At 49.5% G+C, this 26245-nt stretch overlaps 1 protein-coding gene across 3 annotated transcripts in view; it reads left to right on the top strand.

Annotated features, from left to right (window-relative positions):
- LOC118209414 (spectrin beta chain, non-erythrocytic 4-like) overlaps nucleotides 1–22764 on the top strand; it is a 110507-nt gene extending 87743 nt beyond the window's left edge. For 2 of the 3 annotated variants that reach the window (XM_035384694.1, XM_035384696.1), the window contains 12 exons: nucleotides 1130–1375; nucleotides 2383–2517; nucleotides 3261–3505; nucleotides 6422–6560; nucleotides 6810–6894; nucleotides 7218–7414; nucleotides 8501–9504; nucleotides 12509–12569; nucleotides 13995–14254; nucleotides 15091–15261; nucleotides 15671–15713; nucleotides 16847–22764. In XM_035384694.1, coding sequence (XP_035240585.1) covers nucleotides 1130–1375; nucleotides 2383–2517; nucleotides 3261–3505; nucleotides 6422–6560; nucleotides 6810–6894; nucleotides 7218–7414; nucleotides 8501–9504; nucleotides 12509–12569; nucleotides 13995–14254; nucleotides 15091–15261; nucleotides 15671–15713; nucleotides 16847–17122 — 2862 coding nt within the window. In that variant the 3' untranslated portion in view covers nucleotides 17123–22764. The remainder of the gene's footprint in view (nucleotides 1–1129; nucleotides 1376–2382; nucleotides 2518–3260; nucleotides 3506–6421; nucleotides 6561–6809; nucleotides 6895–7217; nucleotides 7415–8500; nucleotides 9505–12508; nucleotides 12570–13994; nucleotides 14255–15090; nucleotides 15262–15670; nucleotides 15714–16846) is intronic. The other variant, XM_035384695.1, reaches the window with a different exon arrangement.
- Nucleotides 22765–26245: the final 3481 nt, after the last annotated feature.

A 26245-nucleotide genomic window follows, 5' to 3' on the forward strand; every position in this document is an offset into this window, starting at 1 on the left:
GTTAGGCTAATTGGAGACTCTAAATTGCTCCTAGGTGTATGTGTGTTACTGAATGTGTGTGCCCTGTGGTGGATTGGCAGACTGTCCAGGGTGTATTCCCGCTCGTCCAATGCACACTGGGATAGGCTCCAGCACCCCCGCGACCCTGACCAGGATAAAGCGGGTATAGATAATGGATGGCTGGCTGGGAGCCACAATGCTGGATCAGCACCCCTAGTCTAAATGAACACGCATACATTCCCAGGTTTTCTGAGTCCCTTGGTGAAATTAAGCTAAATTTATTTTTATTTAAAATGCTCAATTAACATCAGTACAACTATACACTGTAAACAGTGCAGTACAATGTGATCAATGTTTCATGAAGTTAAAAACAAAGACGTTTTTCTGAACTGCACATCATCCCCATCCACAACAACTTGCACACACAGTGAATCCCAACCACAGCCCTGCAACTCTACATCATTCTCCAACTCCTTATCCTAGAAAGGCATTCTGTAACTTCTGATAAAAGTTAAGTTAAGTAATGCACCGCATTATATAAGTAATGATTTCATCAAAACTGATATTTTATTGTATTATGCAACTGCTCTCTTTCTCTTTATGTAAAAACTACAATTCTAAACTGAGGCCTTTTATAGACCTTAAAAATCAGACAAGATTCAATGTCTGTTTTACCCCCTGTCACTTTCCAAATATCCTGTGCATTGGGATTGCATTGACCTCTGGGCTGGTGAATAAGCAGGTTGACCTGCCTGCTATAGTGAAGATATGGTCTCCTGATTCGGCCTGGTTAGGTCTGGTCCGGCCTGGCCTGGTCCGGTCCGGCTCAGCCCAGAAGATGTCATGGCCTTTGAAGCGCTGGGCCCAAGGCCACAAGGGAAGGGGCTCACTGGCGACCTACCACAGGATTTTAATGAGGGGGAGGTAAAGAAAGGAGAGAGATGGGAGGCCCTCTGGGGCGTTAACTTAATCAGGAGGTTAGGGAGCGCGGGGGTGGGCTAGTTGCAGGTGGGGGTTCACACAGGAGCAGGCTGTAAGGCATCCACAGGGCCCCAGGGCCCCACTCAGGACTCACTGAAGGTCTTTCAGTAGTCTGGACACCCATGAAGGTTCGTTTCGTCTTGGTCAGATTTTGCAGGAGAAGTTCACGGAGTTCGCCTCGGACACGGGGTCCGTGGGCCAGGAGCGGGTGACGGCAGTTAACCAGATGGTGGACGAGCTCATCGACTACGGGCACGCGGACGCGGCCACCATCGCCGAGTGGAAGGACGGGGTGAACGAGGCCTGGGCGGACCTGATGGAGCTCATGGAGACGCGGGCGCAGATGCTGGCCGCTTCGCACCAGCTCCACAAGTTCTTCTCCGACTGCCGGGAGGTACTGTAGGCCTGCACTGGAAAATAGGCTTTCTGCCCTCTGGCACCCCTAGTGGCAAGATGTCGTAACTGCTTAAACCACCTAGCCCAACAGTTATTACATTAGTGTGGATTTATGTGACTAGAATGTTGGCGCCAGGCAGCTCATAATTTCGTGTGACTTGTCCAATGGAAAATAAGTTTATGAAGAGCCTAGACCTTTTTAGGCTTTTATTTTCTCAAGTTGACAGGTTTTTGAAGTGGAAAAAGAGCTGGTCCATATGCATGAAGAATGGGTTGCAGTGAGCTCACAGCTTACCCTGCGCATTGACTGTATTAGGGCAAATTACTGTTTCTGTGACAGATGATTCGTTCATTCAAGAAAGAAAGAAACTGTCTTTAATGACTCATCCCTAAGAAACAAAGGGCTTTTCATGGTTTAAGATTTACATAGTTAACATTAAGATTTTCACACATAAGATTTACTAGTTGGAGTTACATAAGTTCCATATGTTCTTAGGCAAGACCATTTGGGACAATTAAGATGAATTATTTTGCAGAAAATATTTTCTTTTTAGAAAGTTTTTAGAAGTCTTCATTAATTTCCACTGAGGCTTGTTCACTAATTAAACCCTTGACTAGTCAAGAGCTTTTGTCCAAATAAAGACAATTTCCGGATTTTGCTCGAAAAAAGTTTTTGATTCATTATTAGAAGAAACAGTTTATCAAGTTGATGGATTCCTTTTCATTTTCTTGAACATAATTAGCCTTTAACCTCAGTAATAAGATGTACTGTAAATCCAGTGGATTTAATTCGGTGGGTTGGAAATGTATCTTTTCTGAATGTGAAAGTGTGACGTCAGCTCTGACCAATTAAAATGGAGTGCGTCTGGATGTTCAGTTAAAACGCAGCCCTTCTAAAGGCTGGTGCTGTACCGTGGTGAGGATGACGAGGGGCAGTGAGGATGAAGAGGAAAGTGACGGCCCGTGCGGTGGGTGCCCGCCTGCGGCGGTCGCTCTGTGTTGCAGGTCCTGGCGCAGATCGACGACAAGCAGCGGAGGCTGCCGGAGGTGCAGGCACGCCAGGGAAGCATGGCCAACACCAGCACCCTGCACAGGCTCATGCACACCTTCGAGCAGGACATCCAGCTGCTGGTCACACAGGTGGGCGGGGCCTAGTCCCATCCAATCTCCGTCAGACATGAGCCCTCTCACAGGTGGGCGGGGCCTAGTCCCATCTAATCTCTGTCAGATATGAGCTGTCTCACAGGTGGGCGGAGCTTATACCCATCCAATCTCTGTCACATATGAGCCGTCACACAGGTGGGCGGGGCTTATTCCCATCCAATCTCTGTCAGATATGAGCTGTCTCACAGGTGGGCGGGGCTTATTCCCATCCAATCTCTGTCAGATATGAGCCGTCACACAGGTAGGCAGGACATATTCCCATCCAATCTCTGTCAGATATGAGCTGTCTCACAGGTGGGCGGAGTTTATACCCATCCAATCTCTGTCACATATGAGCTGTCACACAGGTGGGCGGGGCTTATTCCCATCCAATCTCTGTCAGACATGAGCCCTCTCACAGGTGGGCGGGGCCTAGTCCCATCCAATCTCTGTCAGATATGAGCCGTCACACAGGTGGGCGGGGCCTATCACCGTCCAATCTCTGTCAGATATGAGCCCTCTCACAGGTGGGCGGGGCTTATACCCATCCAATCTCTGTCAGATATCAGCCCGACATTATACTGCTTTGGGCTTAGAACTACACTCTCAGTTTCTGTAACTGAAATCAAATAAATCCGTGTCAGTTGCCCCACACAGGGCCGGTGAGCCCCGCTGTAATGCTGAGATTTAGACGGGGGCTGTTTGGGACGGAGCGGGGCGCTCACTCTCCCGTTCCGCAGGTGAGGCAGCTGCAGGAGAGCGCCGCCCAGCTGCGGACGGTCTACGCCGGCGAGAAGGCCGAGGCCATCGCCACCAAGGAGCAGGAAGTGATGCATAACTGGAAGGACCTGCTGAGTTCCTGCGAGGAGTGCCGGGTGCAGATCACCACGGTAACAGACAAGCTGCGCTTCTTTGGCATCGTGCGCGACCTGATCATGTGGATGGAGAGCATCATCTGCCAGATCGGGACCGGGGAGAAGCCCAGGTGCGTTTCGCTGCTCGTACTGCCCTTACTCCCACTCTTTAACAGCACAGCTGCTGCATTAGCTGCTCATACTGTCCTTACTCCCACTCTTTAACAGTACAGCTGCTGCATTAGCTGCTCATACTGCCCTTACTCCCACTCTTTAACAGCACAGCTGCTGCATTAGCTGCTCATACTGTCCTTACTCCCACTCTTTAACAGCACAGCTGCTCATACTGTTCTTACTCCCACTCTTTAACAGTACAGCTGCTGCATTAGCTGCTCATACTGTCCTTACTCCCACTCTTTAACAGCACAGCTGCTGCATTAGCTGCTCATACTGTTCTTACTCCCACTCTTTAACAGCACAGCTGCTGCATTAGCTGCTCATACTGTCCTTACTCCCACTCTTTAACAGCACAGCTGCTCATACTGTTCTTACTCCCACTCTTTAACAGCACAGCTGCTCATACTGTTCTTACTCCCACTCTTTAACAGTACAGCTGCTGCATTAGCTGCTCATACTGTCCTTACTCCCACTCTTTAACAGCACAGCTGCTGCATTAGCTGCTCATACTGTCCTTACTCCCACTCTTTAACAGCACAGCTGCTCATACTGCCCTTACTCCCACTCTTTAACAGTACAGCTGCTCATACTGTCCTTACTCCCACTCTTTAACAGCACAGCTGCTCATACTGTCCTTACTCCCACTCTTTAACAGCACAGCTGCTGCATTAGCTGCTCATACTGTCCTTACTCCCACTCTTTAACAGCACAGCTGCTCATACTGCCCTTACTCCCACTCTTTAACAGCACAGCTGCTCATACTGTCCTTACTCCCACTCTTTAACAGCACAGCTGCTCATACTGTCCTTACTCCCACTCTTTAACAGCACAGCTGCTGCATTAGCTGCTCATACTGCCCTTACTCCCACTCTTTAACAGTACAGCTGCTCATACTGTCCTTACTCCCACTCTTTAACAGCACAGCTGCTGCATTAGCTGCTCATACTGTTCTTACTCCCACTCTTTAACAGCACAGCTGCTGCATTAGCTGCTCATACTGTCCTTACTCCCACTCTTTAACAGCACAGCTGCTGCATTAGCTGCTCATACTGCCCTTACTCCCACTCTTTAACAGCACAGCTGCTGCATTAGCTGCTCATACTGCCCTTACTCCCACTCTTTAACAGCACAGCTGCTGCATTAGCTGCTCATACTGTCCTTACTCCCACTCTTTAACAGCACAGCTGCTCATACTGTCCTTACTCCCACTCTTTAACAGCACAGCTGCTGCATTAGCTGCTCATACTGTCCTTACTCCCACTCTTTAACAGCACAGCTGCTCATACTGCCCTTACTCCCACTCTTTAACAGCACAGCTGCTGCATTAGCTGCTCATACTGTTCTTACTCCCACTCTTTAACAGCACAGCTGCTGCATTAGCTGCTCATACTGTCCTTACTCCCACTCTTTAACAGCACAGCTGCTCATACTGTCCTTACTCCCACTCTTTAACAGCACAGCTGCTCATACTGTCCTTACTCCCACTCTTTAACAGCACAGCTGCTCATACTGTCCTTACTCCCACTCTTTAACAGCACAGCTGCTCATACTGTCCTTACTCCCACTCTTTAACAGCACAGCTGCTCATACTGCCCTTACTCCCACTCTTTAACAGTACAGCTGCTGCATTAGCTGCTCATACTGCCCTTACTCCCACTCTTTAACAGTACAGCTGCTGCATTAGCTGCTCATACTGTCCTTACTCCCACTCTTTAACAGCACAGCTGCTCATACTGTCCTTACTCCCACTCTTTAACAGCACAGCTGCTGCATTAGCTGCTCATACTGTCCTTACTCCCACAGCTGCTGCATTAGCTGCTCATACTGTCCTTACTCCCACTCTTTAACAGCACAGCTGCTGCATTAGCTGCTCATACTGTCCTTACTCCCACTCTTTAACAGTACAGCTGCTCATACTGTCCTTACTCCCACTCTTTAACAGCACAGCTGCTCATACTGCCCTTACTCCCACTCTTTAACAGCACAGCTGCTCATACTGTTCTTACTCCCACTCTTTAACAGCACAGCTGCTCATACTGTCCTTACTCCCACTCTTTAACAGCACAGCTGCTGCATTAGCTGCTCATACTGTCCTTACTCCCACTCTTTAACAGCACAGCTGCTGCATTAGCTGCTCATACTGTCCTTACTCCCACTCTTTAACAGCACAGCTGCTGCATTAGCTGCTCATACTGTCCTTACTCCCACTCTTTAACAGCACAGCTGCTGCATTAGCTGCTCATACTGTCCTTACTCCCACTCTTTAACAGTCCTGCTAGCATAGCCAGTACATTGTCACCACTCTGTTGCTTTTTCTGAAACTGATGTGCAGGTTTTATAGGATGTAGCAATCAATAAATAAGGGCAAAACATTAACATTAACAAAGTTCTGTAGTTTCCACAGTTTTGAACCATGTGTCTTTTTGCAAAATACATTTTCTAGGTGGTCATTCTGTCTCAACATTCCCCCCATGTTGGTGGCACAGTGGTGTAGTAGGTAGCACTGTCAATCCTGGGGCCTTTCTAAGGAGTTTGCATGTTCTCCCCGTGTCCACGTGGGTGTCCTCCCACAGTCCTAAGACACTCACGTCAGGCTAAATGGGGAGTCCAAATTGTCCCTAGGTATGGAGCGAATGGTGTGTGCACCCTGTGATGGATTGGAAACCTGTCCAGAGAATGTGCATGCTGGGATAGGCTCCAGCGAGCCTGACCGTTAGATAATGGATAGTTGGACGGATGACCCATGATGTAATAGCGGTAAAACTTAGTCCTGATTGTGCATTCAGTCTCAACGCCTCACATCCTCTTCTTTGTAAATCTCCCCCCCCCGCGCCGCGCGCTGACCCCCCGCTCTCTCCCCGGCCCTTCAGAGACGTGTCCTCCGTGGAGGTGCTGATGAACTACCACCAGAGCCTGAAGAGCGAGATCGAGGCGCGGAGCCGGAGCCTGTTCCAGTGTGTGGAGCTGGGCAAGACCCTGCTGGCCGCCCGCAACCCCGCGGCCGAGGAGGTGAGCGCCCCCACACCACCGCACCCCTGCACCCCCCGGGGATTCCAGGGAGACCCTGCTTAGGGTTTCCAGGGAGACCCTGCTTTGGGCATCCCCCCCTCGTCTGCAGCGCTTTTCAGTGATCCAAACCGACGAGGGGAATTTAACTGGATCTCTGTTTCGCTGTGTGTTCCGGCCATTTCAGGTGGCGTAGCGTGTTTTGTGCATCTTGTCTTTCTCACTGCTCTAAAGGGTCTTTGTCTTGTGCAGATCAAAGACAAGCTGGACAGGGTCATAGCCAAGCAGAAGGAGCTTACCCAGAAATGGGACCGGCACTGGGAGGAGCTACAGCACAGTGAGTACACGTCCTACTGCATGTCTAGGGCTGTCCATACAACTCCGTAAATGGTACAGGCTCTTTTTTTTTTCTTTTTTTTTCATGGCTAAACATTGGCTGGGTAATTGCTGCAGTTTTGTATAATTAGGTAAAGGGACATTTAGTCACATTCGTTTCCAGAAACTAATTTGAGTTGGACTCTTCTTGGCTAAATCAAATTTAAAACTTTTGAAACGACCCCTTTAAATTGAATTGGCTCAAAGTTCAGGAGTAATGCTGATTATTACGCCCAGGCGAACCGAGGTGTTTGAGTTGGAGGTGCACTCTGTCGCCCCCTGCAGTGCTGGAGGTGCACCAGTTTGCCCAGGAGGCTGTGGTGGCAGAAGCCTGGCTCACGGCCCAGGAGCCACTCATCAGCAGCAAAGAGCTGGGCGCCAGCGTGGACGAGGTGGAGCAGCTGATCCGCCGGCACGAGGCCTTCCGCAAGGCCGCCGCCACGTGGGAGGAGCGCTTCAGCTCCCTGCGCCGGCTCACTAGTGTACGTCCCTCCCCAAGCCCCGCCCCCTTCCTCAGCCACGCCCCTCCCCAAGCCCCGCCCCCTCCCCAAGCCCCACCCCCTCCCCCAAGTCCCGCCCCCTCCCCCAAGCCCCGCCTCCTCCCCCAAGCCCCGCCCTCTTCATCAGCCCCGCCCACCCTCAGCTGAACAACCATTCTACTTTTCACTCCAGCACCACATTTCTGCAAGAGGACCACGATCACTTCATATCAGTCCAATTACCTGGAATGTTTCATTTCGGGGTCAAAGCATTATTCAGGATTTTCAGATATTATACATTTTTAAGCATGTACGTGCATATTGGAGCTGTATTTAGGTGCGTATTGTATCTGTATTTAGGTGCGTATTGTATCTGTATTTAGGTGCATATTGTATCTGTATTTAGGTGCATATTGGAGCTGTATTTAGGTACATATAGAAGATTTAATTTGGTACATATAGAAGCTGTATTTAGGTACATGTAGAAGCTGTATTTATGGACATATGGAAGCTGTATTAGGTCCATATAGATGCTGTATTAGCTATATATAGAAGCTGCATTAGGTATACACAGAAGCTGTATTTAGGTACATGTAGAAGCTGTATTAGGTCCATATATATGCTGTATTAGCTATATATAGAAGCTGCATTAGGTATACACAGAAGCTGTATTTAGGTACATTTAGAAGCTGTATTTAGGTACATGTAGAAGCTGTATTAGGTCCATATAGATGCTGTATTAGCTATATATAGAAGCTGCATTAGGTATACATAGAAGCTGTATTTAGGTACATGTAGAAGCTGTATTAGGTCCATATAGATGCTGTATTAGCTATATATAGAAGCTGCATTAGGTATACACAGAAGCTGTATTAGGTCCATATAGATGCTGTATTAGCTATATATAGAAGCTGCATTAGGTATACACAGAAGCTGTATTAGGTACATATAGAAGCTGTATTTAGGTACATATAGAAGCTGTTTTAGGTACATATAGAAGCTGTTTTAGGTACATATAGAAGCTGTATTCATGTATACATCCTGTATTTGGCTGGGATCTGATGCGTTCTTGTCGGCTTGTCGGGTCAGGTGGAGAAGTTGAAGGCGGAGCAGAGCAAGCTCCCTCCGACGCCACTGTTGGGGCGGAAGGTGTTTTTGGACCCTCAGGAGACGTCCCCCGCCCGGAGCACCGCCTCCTCCCTGCTGCGGCAGACCATCTACGAGCAGCCCGAGCCTGCTATGGAGAAGCACCTCCTGGAGCCGCCCTCATCGTCCGTGTCCAGGAGGCTGGGCTCCATGGTCGCCAACTACACGCCCGTCATGAACGGCTCCAGCTACCGCGGCCTGGAGGCGCGAGCGGGCGGGGCCGGGGTGGGGGTCGCGGTCAGGAGCGGGATGGGGGCCGCGGTCGAGAGCGGGGTGGGGGCCACAGTGGGGGCCGTGGTGGGGAGCGGCGTGACAGCTTTGGAGGCGAAGGTGGCCTACGTGAGACAGGACCTGAAGCCTGAACGCCTGCAGCCCAAGATTGACCACATCCACGAGGCGGTGCGCCCCCTGCTGGAGATGGAGAGGGAGCGGGACAGAGACAGAGAGAGGGACAGAGGGAGGGAGAGGGAGAGGGAGGGAGAGAGAGACAGAGGGAGGGAGAGGGAGGGAGAGAGAGACAGAGGGAGGGAGAGGGAGGGAGAGAGAGACAGAGGGAGGGAGAGGGAGAGGGAGGTGGTGGCCCCGCCGGCGGTGGTGGTAGCCGAGGTGGTGACCAGGGACCGGGATCTGCTGAACGGCGAGCCGCCGCAGGGCCGCCGGGGCAGCCGCTCGGACCCGCGCGGGAGCCGCTCGGACCCGCAGATGGACCACTACCGGCGGCTGGAGCGGGACGCGTCCAGCGAGCTGGAGATCCAGGCCCGGCGGGACGAGCTGCCGCAGGAGGTGTGGCGGGAGCGGCGCGAGCGGCGGCTGGAGCGCCAGACCTCCAGCGAACAGGAGGGCCCCGCCCTCGAGAGCCGGCGGAGAGAGCGCCACCGGCTGGACCGGCAGGAGTCCAGCGAGCAGGAGACCGCCCGGGAGCAGTCCGACAAGCGGTCCGGCGGCGGGTGAGTGGGCGTGGCCCGGCTCCCATCATACTACAGGGGCAATAAGAGCACACCATGCCTCCGCTCCCATCACACTACAGGGGCAATAACAGCACACCATGCCTCCCAGCACACTACAGGGGCAATAAGAGCACACCATGGCCCCCATCACACTACAGGGGCAATAAGAGCACACCATGCCTCCCATCACACCACAGGGGCAATAAGAGCACTCCATGCCTCCCATCACACCACAGGGGCAATAAGAGCACACCATGGCTCCCATCACACCACAGGGGCAATAAGAGCACACCATGGCTCCCATCACACTACAGGGGCAATAAGAGCACACCATGGCCCCCATCACACCACAGGGGCAATAAGGGCACACCATGGCCCCCATCACACCACAGGGGCAATAAGAGCACACCATGACCCCCATCACACTACAGGGGCAATAAGAGCACACCATGGCCCCCATCACACTACAGGGGCAATAAGAGCACACCATGCCTCCCATCACACTACAGGGGCAATAAGAGCACACCATGGCTCCCATCACACCACAGGGGCAATAAGAGCACACCATGGCTCCCATCACACCACAGGGGCAATAAGAGCACACCATGGCCCCCATCACACCACAGGGGCAATAAGAGCACACCATGCCTCCCATCACACCACAGGGGCAATAAGAGCACACCATGCCTCCGCTCCCATCACACCACAGGGGCAATAAGGGCACACCATACCTCCCATCACACTACAGGGGCAAGAAGAGCACACCATGGCTCCTATCACACCACAGGGGCAATACGAGCACACCATGCCTCCCAGCACACTACAGGGGCAATAAGAGCACACCATGCCTCCCATCACACCACAGGGGCAATAAGAGCACACCATGCCTCCCATCACACCACAGGGGCAATAAGAGCACACCATGCCTCCCAGCACACTACAGGGGCAATAAGAGCACTCCATGCCTCCGCTCCCATCACACTACAGGGGCAATAAGAGCACACCGTGGCCCCCATCACACCACAGGGGCAATAAGAGCACAACATGCCTCATGATAGATAGATAGATAGATAGATAGATAGATAGATAGATAGGTAGATGGATAGAACTTTGCCTTCTGAAATGTCTTTTAGCAGTGATTTAATTTGAAGATTAACAGAATTTCTGCTGTCAGCGTTGGACATATAGAACTGAATTGTATTGCATCTGAACTGAACAAAATTGGCGTTAAATTGAACTGAATCAGAGCTGAATGAAATCATATTGAATCAGTACTGAATTGGATTGAATCGTTGCAAGTGTGTGTTTGTAAGTGTCTTTCCTGTATCATATCGTCGACCATTTATTGAGATGCGCATCAAAGCTTCCAAGAGGGAAAGATTCCCAACTCGCAAGTTGATTGTCTCTTTAAACAGTCTGGAGGATTCCAGAAATTGATGTAAGGCCTTTTTAGAAGCTTCCGATTGGCCAATTGTCATAATTAGGAGTTAATTGGAAGTTGATTGGCACCTGTGGCTGTATTTAAAGGCCTGCCTTTAGAGCCACTGCCTTTTTTCCCTTGATACCACGAGGAAATCCAAGTAACTCAGCCAAGACCTCAAAGAAATACATTGTGGACCCCCACAAGTCCAGTTCCAACTTAGGAGCAATTTCCAAACAACTGAAGGTACCACAAGCATCTGTACAAACAATTGTAAGCAAATATGAAAATCTTGGGACCAGACAGACACTGGATCATTCAGGAAGGAGGCACAAATTAACTCCCAGGACTGAACAAACTTTGGTCCGAAAGGTTCAACTGAACCCCAAGACAACAACAAGGGAACTGATGAAGGAGTTGGAGGCATCAGGTACCAAATTATCTACGTCCACCATGAAGAGAATCCTATATCACCATGGCCTGAAAGGCTGTCGCACAAGGAAGAAGCCCCTACTCCAAGACCGGCATAAAAAAGCCATAATGAAGTTTTCAGGTGATCACCAGGACGAAGACCTAGCCTTTTGGAGGAGTGTTCTCTGGTCAGATGAAACAAAAATTAAACTGTTTGGCCATAATGATCAGTGCTATGTATGGAGGAAAAAGGGTGAGGCTTTTAACCCTAAGAACACCATCCCAAACGTGCAGCATGGGGGTGGCAGCATCATGTTGTGGGGGTGTTTTGCTGGAAAAGGGACTGGTGGACTTCAGAAAATAGATTGCATCATGAGGAAGGAGGATTATCTAGAAATACTGAAGCAACACCTCAAGACATCAGCTAGAAAGTCAAAACTTGGTCGCAACTGGGTCAGCCAGACAGTGATCCTAAGCATACCTCCAAAATTGTAACAAAATGGCTTAAAGACAACGAAGTGAAAGTATTGGACTGGACTGGCCAGCACAAAGCCTTGACCTGAATCCCATAGAAAATTTGTGGACTGAACTGAAAAAGCGTGTCTGAGCAAGGAGGCCCACAAACCTGACTGAGTTAGACCAGTTCTGTCAGGAGGAATGGGCAAAAATTCCGGCAAAGTAGAGAAGCTTGTGGAAGGCCACCCCAAGCGTTTGATTCAAGTTAAGCAATTAAAAGGCAATGCCACCAAATACTAACAAAGTGTATGTAAATTTTTGACCAACTAAAAATCTGATATAGTACATGAAAGTTGAAATAAATCTGTCTCTCAGCTATTATTTTGAAATGACCTTTTATGGAAATAAAGTAGATACCCTAATTGACTTAGCACAGGAAATGTATGGTAACATGAAATGTGTGGAGTTGTGAAATATTGAGTCTGAATGTCTTTAGCCTAGGTGTATGTAAACGTTTGGCCTCAACTGTATCAAAATTGTTAAAACATGTTTTAAAACTTTAACTTCATATCCATTGTTTCATTTAAAATCCCATGTGCTGGAGCACAGACCCAAAACAGCAAAAACTGCGTCACTGTCCCAATACTTAGTGCCCTGTAGGAGGCAGCGCACCCTCGCGTGCCTGCCCTGCTGACGCTGGCAGGATTGTGTTCTCAGGGAGAAGAGGTCCACCATGGCGGAAATCGTGGAGCAGCTGCAGGAGAGAGAGGCTGCGCAGGTGAGTGTGGGGTAGCAGCGCAGGTGAGTGTGGAGTAGCAGCGCAGGTGAGTGTGGGGTAGCAGCGCAGGTGAGTGTGGGGTAGCAGCGCAGGTGAATGTGGGGTAGCAGCGCAGGTGAGTGTGGAGTAGCGCAGGTGAGTGTGGGGTATCAGTGCAGGTGAATGTGGGGTAGCAGTGCAGGTGATTGTGGGGTAGCAGCGCAGGTGAGTGTGGGGTATCAGCGCAGGTGAATGTGGGGTAGCAGCGCAGGTGAGTGTGGAGTTGCAGCGCAGGTATATATAGGATGGCATGCTTATAGACACATGCAGGTCATGCTGTACTTACAGAGGGTACTTATAAAGGTACTGTTTGCCCCTTCCCCCCACTGTCTGCCCCACACCCCCACTGTTTGCCCCACACCCTCAATGTTTACCCCCCCCCACTGTTTGCCCCTCCCTTCCCACTTTTTGCCCCTCCCTCCTCACTGTTTGCCCCACACCCCCACTATTTGCCCCTCCCTCCCCACTGTCTACCCCACACCCCCACTGTCTGCCCCACACCTCGACTGTTTGCCCCTCCCTCCTCACTGTTTGCCCCACACCTCCACTATTTGGCCCACCCTCCCCCCTGTTTGGCCCACATCCCCACTGTCTGCCCCACACCTCCACTGTTTGCCCCTCCCTCCCCCCTGTTTGCCCCACATCCCCACTGTCTGCCCCACACCTCCACTGTTTGCCCCTTCCCCCAACCGTCTGCCCCACACCTCCATTGTTTGCCATACACCCCCAATGTTTGCCCCTCCCTTCCCACTGTTTGCCCCTCCCCCCACTGTCTGCCCCACACCCCCACTGTTTGCCCCACACCCTCAATGTTTACCCCCCCCCCACTGTTTGCCCCTCCCTTCCCACTTTTTGCCCCTCCCTCCTCACTATTTGCCCCACACCCCCACTATTTGCCCCTCCCTCCCCACTGTCTACCCCACACCCCCACTGTCTGCCCCACACCTCGACTGTTTGCCCCTCCCTCCTCACTGTTTGGCCCACACCTCCACTATTTGGCTCACCCTCCCCCCTGTTTGGCCCACATCCCCACTGTCTGCCCCACACCTCCACTGTTTGCCCCACACCCCCCACTGTCTACCCCACACCTCCACTATTTGGCCCTCCCTCCTCCCTGTTTGCCCCTTCCCCCAACCGTCTGCCCCACACCTCCACTATTTGGCCCTCCCTCCCCCCTGTTTGACCCCCCCCCTCACCGTTTGCCCCTCCCTCCCCCCTGTTTGCCCCCCCCCTCACCGTTTGCCCCTCCCTCCCCCCTGTTTGCCCCCCCCCCTCACCGTTTGCCCCTCCCTCCCCCCTGTTTGCCCCCCCCCCCTCACCGTTTGCCCCTCCCTCCCCCCTGTTTGCCCCCCCCCTCACCGTTTGCCCCTCCCTCTGTGTAAATAGGCGCGGGGGGAAGTGCCCCGCCTTCCCAACGGGCTGCCGGAGAAGGCTTCGCGTCCCGACCGGCCGCGGGCCCGGGACCGGCCCAAACCCCGGCGCCGGCCCCGGCCCAAGGAGCCCAGCGGGGGGGAGACGCGGCGGTCCCGCTCGGCACCGGCCCAGAGCAGCCCCGCCGTGCCCCAGCCCCCCTCCCACACGGCCCAGCACGAGGGCTTCCTGTTCCGCAAGCTGGACATCGACGCCCAGAAGAAGAGCTCCAACAGGTGGGGGCTCCCTGGCCAGTGCCACTGCTGTAGGGGTGGGGTGGTGGGGGGGGGGGGGGGAGTCAGGGCTTGATACCAGGTGGAAATGACCTCGCCTAACTGCCATCTTCTTATCGTCTGTTCGGTCTGAGCGTGGAGTTCATTTTAAGCCCTCCGGGCCTTCGGGCCGGCTGTTTTGGTCGGACGCACCGAGCGGCCGATTCGCGGTAGACCGCGGCAGAAGTGTCCGTCGTGCGCCTCACCAAAACTTAGAGTCGTAGAAAGGGCTTAAAATGGACTCCGCGCACCTCCAGCCGGTGCGGTGTGCCGTCGTTGCCCCATGCAGGTAACCTTGGCGACCACCCGGCGCCCGGCTTCCTTCGAGAGACGTTCAGTCCGCCATGCCGAAAGACCGCGGTCTCCCGGGCGGGAGACTGAACTGTCTCCAGGGGGCGCCACCCATAGCAGGCTCTTTACTCCGCCCAGTAAATAGGTCATTTACATGTTAGCGTTGAGGTAAAGTGCTTCACTCCATCATACTCAACTCGGTGTCGTCGTGAAGTGAATTTTGAACCCCCGACCCCCCCCCCCCCCCCCCCCCCGCTTGCATTTAACCGGAACTTTCTCCTTCTCTCCTATGTGCCCTGCTACCTGGACTCTCTGCTCTCCCCCCTCCACAAAGGTAAGCCCTGTGCCCCAGTCTCTAGCATGACTATTTGTCTATTAATTGTTTGTTTGGCAGTCCGTACTCGTTCGACCCGTGACGGCTCGTCTTGACGAGCACGCCAGGTGAGTAATGTAGGTAGCAGGATCCGGTGATGTCATCACTGAATGGGGCGTGTCTTCTCTTCACCCAGCAGGTCTTGGGTCAACCTGTACTGCGTGCTTTCCAAGGGAGAGATCGGCTTCTACAAGGACGCCAAAAACACCGCCACACCTTACAACAGCGAGCCCATGCTCAACCTGAGCAGCTGCACCTGTGACGTCACCAACGGCTACAAGAAGAAGAAGAACGTCTTCACGCTCAAGTAAGGCCGGCCTCCGCTGCCGGTCACCAAAACCCAGCACCAAAACGCTTAGGGCGCCAAAACCGCCATGTTGGTTTTGCGTTCGACAGACCACCCTGGTGGCTTTGTCTCGTCACTGCAGTGAAATATCAGATTTTACAGACTTATTATTTTTAAATGATTAATGTTGCATTTCAGTACTACAGTAAAATCTCTTTTCAAAATGCCTTTCATGGCAATTGTTTTGACTAGTGATTTTGATAATCAATTACATTATTTTTTTTCCTCAGCTACATAATAATAAAAAGGAGTATGGCTTGATAGTCATGGTTATGGTTTCTGGTGAACGTCCATGCGATAAAGTGGCTGTAATCTGTAGGTCTTTCATTTGGGTGGAGGTGTGCTGCTCACCTCATTCTCTCTTTTTCAGAACGAAAGATGGGAGCGAGTTTCTGTTCCACGCGAAGGACGAGGTGAGATTATTGGCCATAAAATCATGTCTGCTCGCTCTGTGAACCTCGTTTGACACTGAGACTGCGGTGTGCGATCTCTGTGAACCCCATATGACACTGAGACTGCGGTGTGCGATCTCTGTGAACCCCATATGACACTGAGACTGCGGTGTGTGATCTCTGTGAACCCCATTTGACACTGAGACTGCGGTGTGCGATCTCTGTGAACCCCATTTGACACTGAGACTGCGGTGTGTGATCTCTGTGAATCTGTGAACCCCATTTGACACTGAGACTGCGGTGTGCGATCTCTGTGAACCCCATATGATACTGAGACTGCAGTGTGCGATCTCTGTGAACCCCATATGACACTGAGACTGCGGTGTGTGATCTCTGTGAACCCCATTTGACACTGAGACTGCGGTGTGCGATCTCTGTGAACCCCATATGACACTGAGACTGCGGTGTGCGATCTCTGTGAACCCCATTTGACACTGAGACTGTGGTGTGCGATCTCTGTGAACCCCATTTGACACTGAGACTGCGGTGTGCGATCTCTGTGAACCCCATTTGACACTGAGACTGCGGTGTGCGATCTCTGTGAACCCCATTTGACACTGAGACTGCGGTGTGTGATCTCTGTGAACCCCATTTGACACTGAGACTGCGGTGTGTGATCTCTGTGAACCCCATTTGAGACTGAGACTGCGGTGTGCGATCTCTGTGAACCCCATTTGACACTGAGACTGCGGTGTGCGATCTCTGTGAACCCCATTTGACACTGAGACTGCGGTGTGTGATCTCTGTGAACCCCATATGACACTGAGACTGCGGTGTGCGATCTCTGTGAACCCCATTTGACACTGAGACTGCGGTGTGCGATCTCTGTGAACCCCATTTGACACTGAGACTGTGGTGTGCGATCTCTGTAAACCCCATTTGACACTGAGACTGCGGTGTGCGATCTCTGTGAACCCCATATGACACTGAGACTGCGGTGTGCGATCTCTGTGAACCCGTTAGTGTTTGTATCTGTGTTTCTGTGTCTGGCTGGGAGGAGAGGGCTGACGGCCGTTCTCACGCGGACGTTTCCCCTCCGTTCTTGTCCTTACGCCTCCTCTGTCTCCTCGTCTTCCTCTCTCTCTGAACGACAGGACGACCTGAAGGGCTGGATCGCGAACATCACCGCCAGCATCTCCGAGCACGAGGAGATCGCGAAATGGGGTCAGCCTCAGCCCACTACCTCTTCCACCGACGAGGGCACGCGGCGGGACGGCAGCAAGGCCGAAAAGTCGGAAAAGGGGGAGCGGTCCGACCGGGGGGACAAGGCGGAGAAGGGGGACAGGTCGGAAAGGTCGGAGAAGGGGGAGAGGCCGGAGAAGGGAGGGAGAACAGACAAGCGCTCCAGCACGTCGGGGAAGAAGAAATGAGGGCGGAGTCACGTGTGGGGGGCGGGGTGGGGGTGTGGCTTACCGGAAGCCGGGATTTGTCCTGTCCGTCCGGCCCCACCCCCCACCCTCCCTCGATGTGGATCAATGCTGAAAATAACGTCGAAAAGGAAGCAGGGCAAACGTGCGGGATTACCGGGGAACACGTGCTCGCACGCCCGTCCCCTCCCTCTCTCTCTTTCTCTCTGTGGCTCCGAGGACTTGCTCCACACCAAGCACCAGCTCTCGTTGCGCCGCCACTCTCCGCTTCTGCCCCCGGGCAGTTAGAGCCCCCCCCTAGTGGTCGTGGCTGGACACTGCATCACAGCCAGGGTGGTAGGCTAAGACAGAAATACCCCGTACAAAAAGGTTGTTGTGACAGGAATTAAGTTAAAGTAGCTCATTAAGAATGTTTCCTTTCAAATGACCTGTATCTAAATGTACCTATTTAGCTTCCTGTCTGTCTATCTATCTATTTATATGTCTAGACATCATATCTTATAATCCCAAGCAACATTGAATGAAATGCCAAAATGTTTTAAAAAGCTGGCTTTTTTTCTTTTGGAAAATTCCTGTTTGTTGCCCCCTCTCTTCTTTTACCCTCTGCTCTATCTCGTCGTCACCCCCCATCCCCCCCTTGTAATTCCCTTGTTGCTTAGTAACTCCATATGAGGGCTCAGGCACTTCTGCACCTATTCCTCCGAGGTCCACAAGGCGCCATTTTGACTAGAGAGGGAATGGGACAGGAAGCTCGGGGCTTTCAAACAGGAAGGCCTGCAGTGTGAGCGAAGCAGCTGCGCGCGGTTCTCTCTGCCAGGTGTGGTGGGCTGGCACGAAGAAGGGTTTCAGTGCCACCTGGTCTTCCGGCATCCCGAGCCAAACTTGGGTCTGTGGTTGAGAAGAGCATTGTTAATGAGCAGAAGACAACCTCAACCCCCAGTATGGCTGCTGTCTCTTTGCTGGGGTACAGGATGGAGAGGGGTATCTCTGTCACCCCCTCAGAGGGGGTCCGCAGGTCAAGAGTGGTCCGTCTGTCCGTGTTACCCCATTTGTGTCACGTCTGATTTTCTCGAAGACCTCATTCTCAGAAGGATGAAAAGCATGTCTGAGTATCGCTGTTCACCTCGGCCAGGGTCTCATAGCTCAGGTTCTGTTTGATTATTCGTGTTCTCAGTTACTCTTAGTCTTCCAAACATGGCCGAAATCTCTCTGTAGTAAGGCGTCGCCTCCACTGGGAGAACAAGCGAGGTTTTAGGTTTTTTGCGGGACGGGGCTGTTCAGATGACCCCAGCATCTCACAGGAAACGCAAAGCATTGTGGGAGACCAGATAGCGCCCCTGACAGGTGTGGGCACAGATATCTTCGGGAGAGGCACATCCTGTTCCTCTGGGCTGGGTGGGGAAATGTCCCTCTTGCTGGATGGTTTTTACCGCAGTTTATCTCTGTTGATATGCAGCCACAATGAGGATAAGTGTGAGAAATGGTGCTTTATTGTGGATGTAGGTGATTGTTTCATAGCCAATAGCTTCTGTGTATTATGACTTGCGGTTGTTAGGTTGGCGCGTATGGCTTCTCACAAATAGCACAGCAGCACCGTGTGCGGCAGGCTTTTCACGGCCTGAAACTGTGTGCGACTAGTTTGCCTCTCTTTTACGACCGTTATTAAGGAACAAACCCTTTCAGCTTTCCCTTTATTGCCCTTTACCTCATTATGTCAGCTGGTGAACTGCTGGCAGAACATTCAGAGCTCACAGTGAGAACTACAGCAAAATAGGGGGAGGTTAACACCAAGGGTTAGCTCCATGGGTTAGCACCAAGGGTTAGCTCCATGGGTTAGCACCAAGGGTTAGCACCATGGGTTAGCGCCATGGGTTAGCATCGAGGCTTAGAACCATGGGTTAGCACCAAGGGTTAGCATCAAGGGTTAGCACCATGGGTTAGCACCAAGGGTTAGCATCAAGGCTTAGAATCATGGGTTAGCACCAAGGGTTAGCATCAAGGGTTAGCACCATGGGTTAGCACCAAGGGTTAGCATCAAGGCTTAGCACCATGGATTAGCACCAAGGGTTAGCGCCATGGGTTAGCATCAATGGTTGGCACCATGGGTTAGCACCATGGGTTAGCGCCAGGGGTTAGCACCAAGATTGGCGTCGTTCTAGAATGCAATGCAACTGTATGACTGCAAAGATGTACAAGAATAAAGATTTGGTTTTGACAAGGGGTGTGGAATATCTGGAATAATATCAAAGGGATTTGTGACATTTTACATACATAATAGATTTCTCAAGTGGATTGTAACTTTAGATTCTCTTAGTTCGGTCATGGAGTATGCATTCATAGACATAATTATGCGCAAAAGCTAAACTAATGCAAACTAACGCATGCAGGATATAAGGCTGTGGTCCTCACTGGCTTTTTTTGTACAAATTGTCATGTGAACATGTTGACATATATGGCACAATAATCCACCTGCACACAAGCTACATATGCGCTATATGCTGAGGGGAGGGTGAGACCACTTAAATGAGCTAGATTCACTGAGCTTAAACTGAAGGGCATGTAACATTGAATGGTTGGACTATACTGTAGTTTAGGCAGAAATTAGGTAGAACTTAGGCAGCAACGTGTTGCCCAGTGCTGGCTTTCTGTGTGATGTTCACTCTTTTTTTACCTTCCATGTGTTGGATGTTGATGTCTCTGTACAGCCTGTTAGGTTTTGAAAGGCAGAAATGTTTTATTCTGTTAAATGCAGTTTGGATTCTTACATGCCTAGGATTTTGCAGTAGCTAAAGGTCAAAGTTCAAAAAAAAGTATGCAACCGATGCTGAGGTTAAACATACTGGGAGGCGCTTTCTGTCTGCTGTGGATGCGACCTGTTTCTGCGAGTCACACAAAAAGGTTTTCACCGTTCAGGAGTTACATAGTGTAAGATCGTTGGCCCTGAAATTGCAGGACCATGGTAACGTTACTGGGCTGGCCTGAGAAGCGGTGCTCTCTCTTGCATCGTGCTTACGCACTGTGCTGCAAAGCGTGACCTCTCGCTGCCCATCCCGGGCCTGTGTGTGTCCAACCCCCACCCCAGTATGGAATGCCCATCTGTCTGCATCCGCAGCAGCATTCCATGTGCAAACCACCCGCCCCAGCATTCCGTGTGCAAACCACCCGCCCCAGCATTCCGTGTGCAAACCACCCGCCCCAGCATTCCGTGTGCAAACCACCCGCCAATTCAGGAGCGCTGAGGCACCCGCAGTTCTGCCCTGAAACACGTGGGGTCGCCAGCTACTTCTTTTCGCATCTCAGACCTCAGCTGAGCTCTCACAGGGCGGAGTCATAGGAAGACCTTTCGCATGCCACTTTTTATGCAGTCTTACTGGCGCCCTTTTGGCCAGCGGGAGTTGCTTAAGAGCGATGAAACGCGGATCCCTTCCCGTAACCTGGGTGACAAAGGCGGCAGTCACATCTCGCCCTTATGGAGGTACTGACCGCAGTCGCCGCTGGCATGGTCCGGGATTGATCCGCGCCCGTGAGGCTCACCCATGCACCGCAGCATGGTGCCTTAACCGAATGAGCCGTCCGACAGACTAACTCTTGGAACTTTCGATTTCATTCTTTTCTTTTCTCGAAAAAAGCTGCCTGACCATAAATAAGACATCACTTTTGGGTTTCGAACGGGATACCATTGTTTCCCACCATTCTTTACGAAAAACAGGGAAGAAAACACATGTCCATGTGGTTGGGCTTTTTAAACTGTTTTTTTTTTTTTTGTTTGTTTGGAAATAATGCTACCTTTTGCTTTTCTGATTTATATTGTCACTGGTACGAATTCTGATTTGTAAATGCAGTATTCTTTCGTATAGCTGATGTTATTCATTAGAACTACTTTGCTACGATTGCTGAAGAAGAAGAAGAAGCTAAAGGAAAACAATAATAGTTGGCAAAAGAATAGAGAATTTATGCAACTTTTCCTTTGCACTAAAATGCTACCCCATTGCACAGCACTAATTCCCTGGGAGCGGTGGTGCGGCAGGGTCTGTGTGAGGTGAAGGTTAGCTGTGAAGGTGTGGTCACCTGGGGCAGAAGCTCCATGTCCTCTCTGTGTCTCGGACCCCGTTGCGTACATTGTGCTTAGCGGCGCACGGTTAAGTCACTGAACTATCTCTTAGCCTCGTGCGCTTGGCTGGAACTGGAGTGAATCTAGCCGTTCCCTCTGTGGAAAATGTCGTTATCTGAAAACGTCTGTCTGTTGCAGTATTGTATTTATTGTTCCTTTTTTGTAACTAAGATTCACGTGTTAAACGCATTGCTTTCTCCAGCTGCTATGCCGGAGGAGATTGTTCTAAGCAGCACTTAATGACTTTAAGTGAGCGACACCCGGACCGCATGTGGGGATGTGTGGGGGTTAGTCCCTAGCAGCCTGTTGAGAGTGAAGCAGGTCTCTGGACCTCTTCCACTGCATCATCTTCCTCTCTGTCTTCCTCAGCATAAACTCAGCCTGTGATCTTCTCTCCGAAACACATACCAGTCAGAGGTTATGGCCGATCAAGAGAAAGCACAATTTTTATAAATACGTGACAGACACACGGGGAGCGTTTTTTACTTTTAAAACCATATACTCTCCAAGCAAAATCAACACGCAGAAGAGGCTGTACATGTGCAGTGTTGTTTGCACTGCGTCATTGTTTATTTTATTTAATTTTTGTATTTTTTATTTTTGTTAGGGGTAAGGTGAAAGTCCTCCACTGGCAGAGTGAAGGGTTGTAGAACATGCTCAGAGGGGCTGTGGACTTCATTTCCCATCAGCACCTCTGAACCGTTATGGCAGGCTGACCTCTCCACAGAACCCTATCCTACAGGAATAAGCCACACTTGTGTAGATAATCACCAAGTGCAGCCTGGGATGCACTTCCTTCCTTTTCCTGGAAAAGCCACTGTGCTCTGTCCTGAAACCGATATCAGCCTAGGTGTGTGGGAGTGTAGTTTCTTTCCTTTTGCCTTTTAATTTGTTCTAATATTATCCTGCGTTTATTCTGTGATGGGAGGTGTTCGCTGCGGTCGGCCGGCTAAATGAAGCCTCCAGCCTACAGCAGCTGTGTTCTTCTGGTGTTTCCTCTGAACTGGACCGGCCTTCGATATCCGTTCCTCTCCCCGGATAGACCCTACAGCACCACTGATCTTCAGTGAACTACTGATATTTTGCAAAGCTCAACAGCTTGCCAGTCTGTATAAAATGTAATTGCTTAAGATATTTTCTGTAAAGAAGAAAAAATAACTTTTTCATTTGTTTTCATTTTTCAGCTGTGATACCGAAGGGGAAGTTTGTGACTTTTAACAAATTTAATGATCGGATTACATAAAGGGGGGTGGGGGGGGGGGGATTTGTAAAAAATATATATATAAAGAGGACAAAATTCAGGACAAAAGGTTGCATGAATTATTAGGGAGACCCTACTATGAAACTGCTGTGCATGTTTTTAACAGTCCAACCCCTCGCTATACAATCACTGTACAATACTGGGGTGACACCTGTAAGTACATGGAAATAATGAATGAATGAATAATTATGTAAAAATAGATCAAACTTAAGATCATTGCCTCTGTACAGTTATCTCTGTGAATTGACAAATACAAGTTGTGATATGTCAGAAGCCACAGGTTGTTGTTTGTTAAATCAGAGACACTTTTGCTATTGCCATGTTAAATGGATGGTAAATGGGCTGCATTTATATAGCGCTTTTATCCAAAGCGCTTTACAATTGATCCCTTTCATTCACCCATTCACACACGCACTCACACACCAACGGTGAAAGGCTGCCATGCAAGGTACCAATCAGCTCGTTGGGAGCAATTAGGGGTTAGGTGTCTTGCCCAGGGATGCTTCGACACGCCCAGGGCGGGGGATCGAACCGGCAACCCTCTGACTGCCAGACAACCGCTCTTATCGAATATGAGCCGTGACCATTAAAAACTGCAACATTTCACTCATCGCAACAACACTAACAAATGGGGGCAGAGCCAGCCCTAGGATTTTAGGATTTTGGTGGCCCTGAACAATTCTGTCGGATGAGTTCGACGGGGGGTGGGGGGGTGGGATGGGGGGGTGTTGGATTCTGTCGAGCAGGGGGGGGTTCTCTTGGTAAAATCCTTCTTACATTACACTGTTATGAAGTGTTCTGTTGGCATTACATTTTAAATTTAGACCGCTAGTTCCGCGATGAATAACGTAATTACGAAAATAACGTTATTTACCTTAGATAAATTGGATCGTGTGGGCCCCCCCCTCGTGGTCGTGTGGCCCCCCCTGGCGGTTGTGGCCCTGAACAACTGCCTTGTAAGAGCAAGCAGTCCCTTGGCAAACCCTTGAGGGATGCAGAAAGAACGGCCAAAAATCCCAAAGCCTAAAGACCTCTCCTCTCTGGGGTTTGGCTGACCTTACAGCTGCAACAAAAACAAATCATGGACTGTGCTCTGAGCAGGCAGAACCCCAGGGCCAGATTTAATAAGACAATATTTGCAGAGCAAAATCATTTTCCAAAAAAAAATGAATAAATAAAATAAATTATTAAACAAACCAGGGCCAGACTGATCTGAATTATACAATCAATTAAATTAAATACCCCCAGTTGCAATTCTGAATACAAAACAATATTTCTTTCTTACAAAATGCAGGTTACAAGGTGACAAGAAATGGCTACAGAGCAAAGTCCTGTATCCTTTCAATAAAACAATATCATTTCCATATTCTATCTGAAAAATGAACGAGAAGCGATTAGTAAAAACAATTGGCAACTGTACATTTCTGGGACACAGTGCACAGAACCTGGGACAGTGCACAGATTTTACCATTTCTATTTATGTAGGCCACTCTGAAAAGCTACAGGAGGAAGACAATCTGAAGTTCTACTGGGTTCTGGGTTTGAACTAACTAATTTTGAACCAGAAATGTCTCACAGATAAGCATAACATTTGCGGTAATGTGTGGATAGTGAAAAATACGAGTTTTGACCCATGTCAACAGATTAGTAAATCTGTTTACTTTCGAAAAGCTGTCAGAATCCTTTACTAAAACTGGCCCTCATTATTTACAGGATATGAATTTATAGTGGTGGACAGTGTCATACAGTATACCTGCAGTACTCCATAGTAAACCAAGGGGAACAGGCTCAACAATGTCTGAACAATTAAACTTTGTTAGCTTTAAATCAGCTAATGCCCATTAGATATTACGAATTTGTAAATCCAGCATAATGTTTTAATTGATAGTGTGGGCTGTTGAAGACTATACGAAGTTTTGAAAAGTAGAACTAAAGCAGGAATTAAATCAATTAAATCACGTGATTGTGCTGTAATTCTACCTGTTTGCCACTCTGATTAACTACGAGGTACACATTCATTGACATACTTGTGCTAACAAAAGTGGAATCGTTAATATTGTATAAATTAACAGCCATTGTCATTATGATTGATGTAAGATCACATTTACCAATGTAAAAGGTAAAAAGGTTATTTCCTTTTCACCAATATATACTAAATAATAATAAAATAATTGAAACCAATAATACAATTAACAGGGGAACGAGCAGGACACAAAACAGAAGTGCCGCCATCTGGTGGTCCAACAAGGAAAAACAGACAGAAACACAGAACCATGACACTTAGGCAAATTACCTTCTGAACAAATAGATAGTAGACTTAAAATAGCATTGCCACAAAAGAGAATACGCAGAAATATTTACAAGTTATTACAGGATTATTAATTTTCTTCTGAAAAAAAAACATTTGACCATTTATAATACAATTAAGAGGTTTGATTATTCATTATGTGTTAAAATTCATTATGTCAAGTGCTTCCTTTAAGGCAGTGGTGTCAAACTCGTGCCATGGAGGGCCGTGTGTATGCAGGTTTTCATTCCAACCAATTAATGCTGCCTTAATTGAGTCCAATTACTCATTCAGCCATATGCGTTTAACTGCATTGAAGCACAGAATATAAGAAAATTTTTATTTAGACAATGCGGGTCACCATAGACGTCGGGTCACCATTGTGCACAAACTTGCATCCCTAATTCAGCAAATAATTTAACTAATTATATAATCAAGATCTGAGGCTGGAATGAAAACCTGCATACACACGGCCCTCCATGGCACGAGTTTGACACCACTGCTCTACACTATTATATATATATATATATACACACAGAGAGACTATTACAGGCCTACTACAGTAAGTATATAATATATGTATGTCATTGCTGGCAGTGGGTGTGGAAACAGTATGCGGGGGGGTGGGGTAGGGGGGGGGACAGAAATATTTGTGCCCAGTAATTGTGGGGGGTTTGCAGTGGGGCGATGGAAAATAGGGGGTCTGAGGAGGCATGGCCCCCGGGAGGAAAATTTCGTGAAAATCACCCAAAAAAAAAACAAAAAAGAAAAACCTTTAAAGGTTGATAAAAATGAGACTTGTTCATCCAGGTGATATCTTCTATGGAAAGACAGAAATATATGGGTAAATGTCATTAAAATCAAATAGAATTGGACTCCTAAACTGTCAGATCTCTCTCTCTAGCTGTCTTTCATAAAATCTCACACTCCACAACTAAGCATGACAGCTTGAACACACGTTGTCACACTTGATGAACCCATCCCGATACTGTTGGTCATACAGTGTAGCAAACAACAGAAAAACACAAAAACTTCTGAAAGGCTAGACACCATGGAATCAGAAAATGGTTTAGCATTTTTAAAATCAATTTTACGAAGGTAGGTTTGTAAGCACAAAAAGCACGTTTTTATTTAATTTTATTAGACATCCTTCACAACTGAATAGTATTGCAATCATCAAAACTTGCCAAGTACAAAATGAATTTGTGGCAAACAAGCCTGCCACGGGCCACCGAAGTGGCTTTCCAAGGGGTCCTCCAGCACAGAGACACAGGGAGATGATGTTCAAACAGTCCACGTTTATTTTCAAGGGTGGCAAGATGGTACAGCCAAAGAGCAGATGTTAACTTGTCATGACAGAGGCTCTCCCTTGTGTGAGTGGGGATGGCAGATTTAACCTGTGCGCAGTGATTACCTCACTACGCACAGGTGCAGCCACTCCTGTTCCCGGGTCCAATTAGCCTGGCC

This window comes from Anguilla anguilla, chromosome 12 (assembly GCF_013347855.1).
Source record: "Anguilla anguilla isolate fAngAng1 chromosome 12, fAngAng1.pri, whole genome shotgun sequence".
In the NCBI taxonomy this organism is placed as follows: Eukaryota; Metazoa; Chordata; class Actinopteri; order Anguilliformes; family Anguillidae; genus Anguilla; species Anguilla anguilla.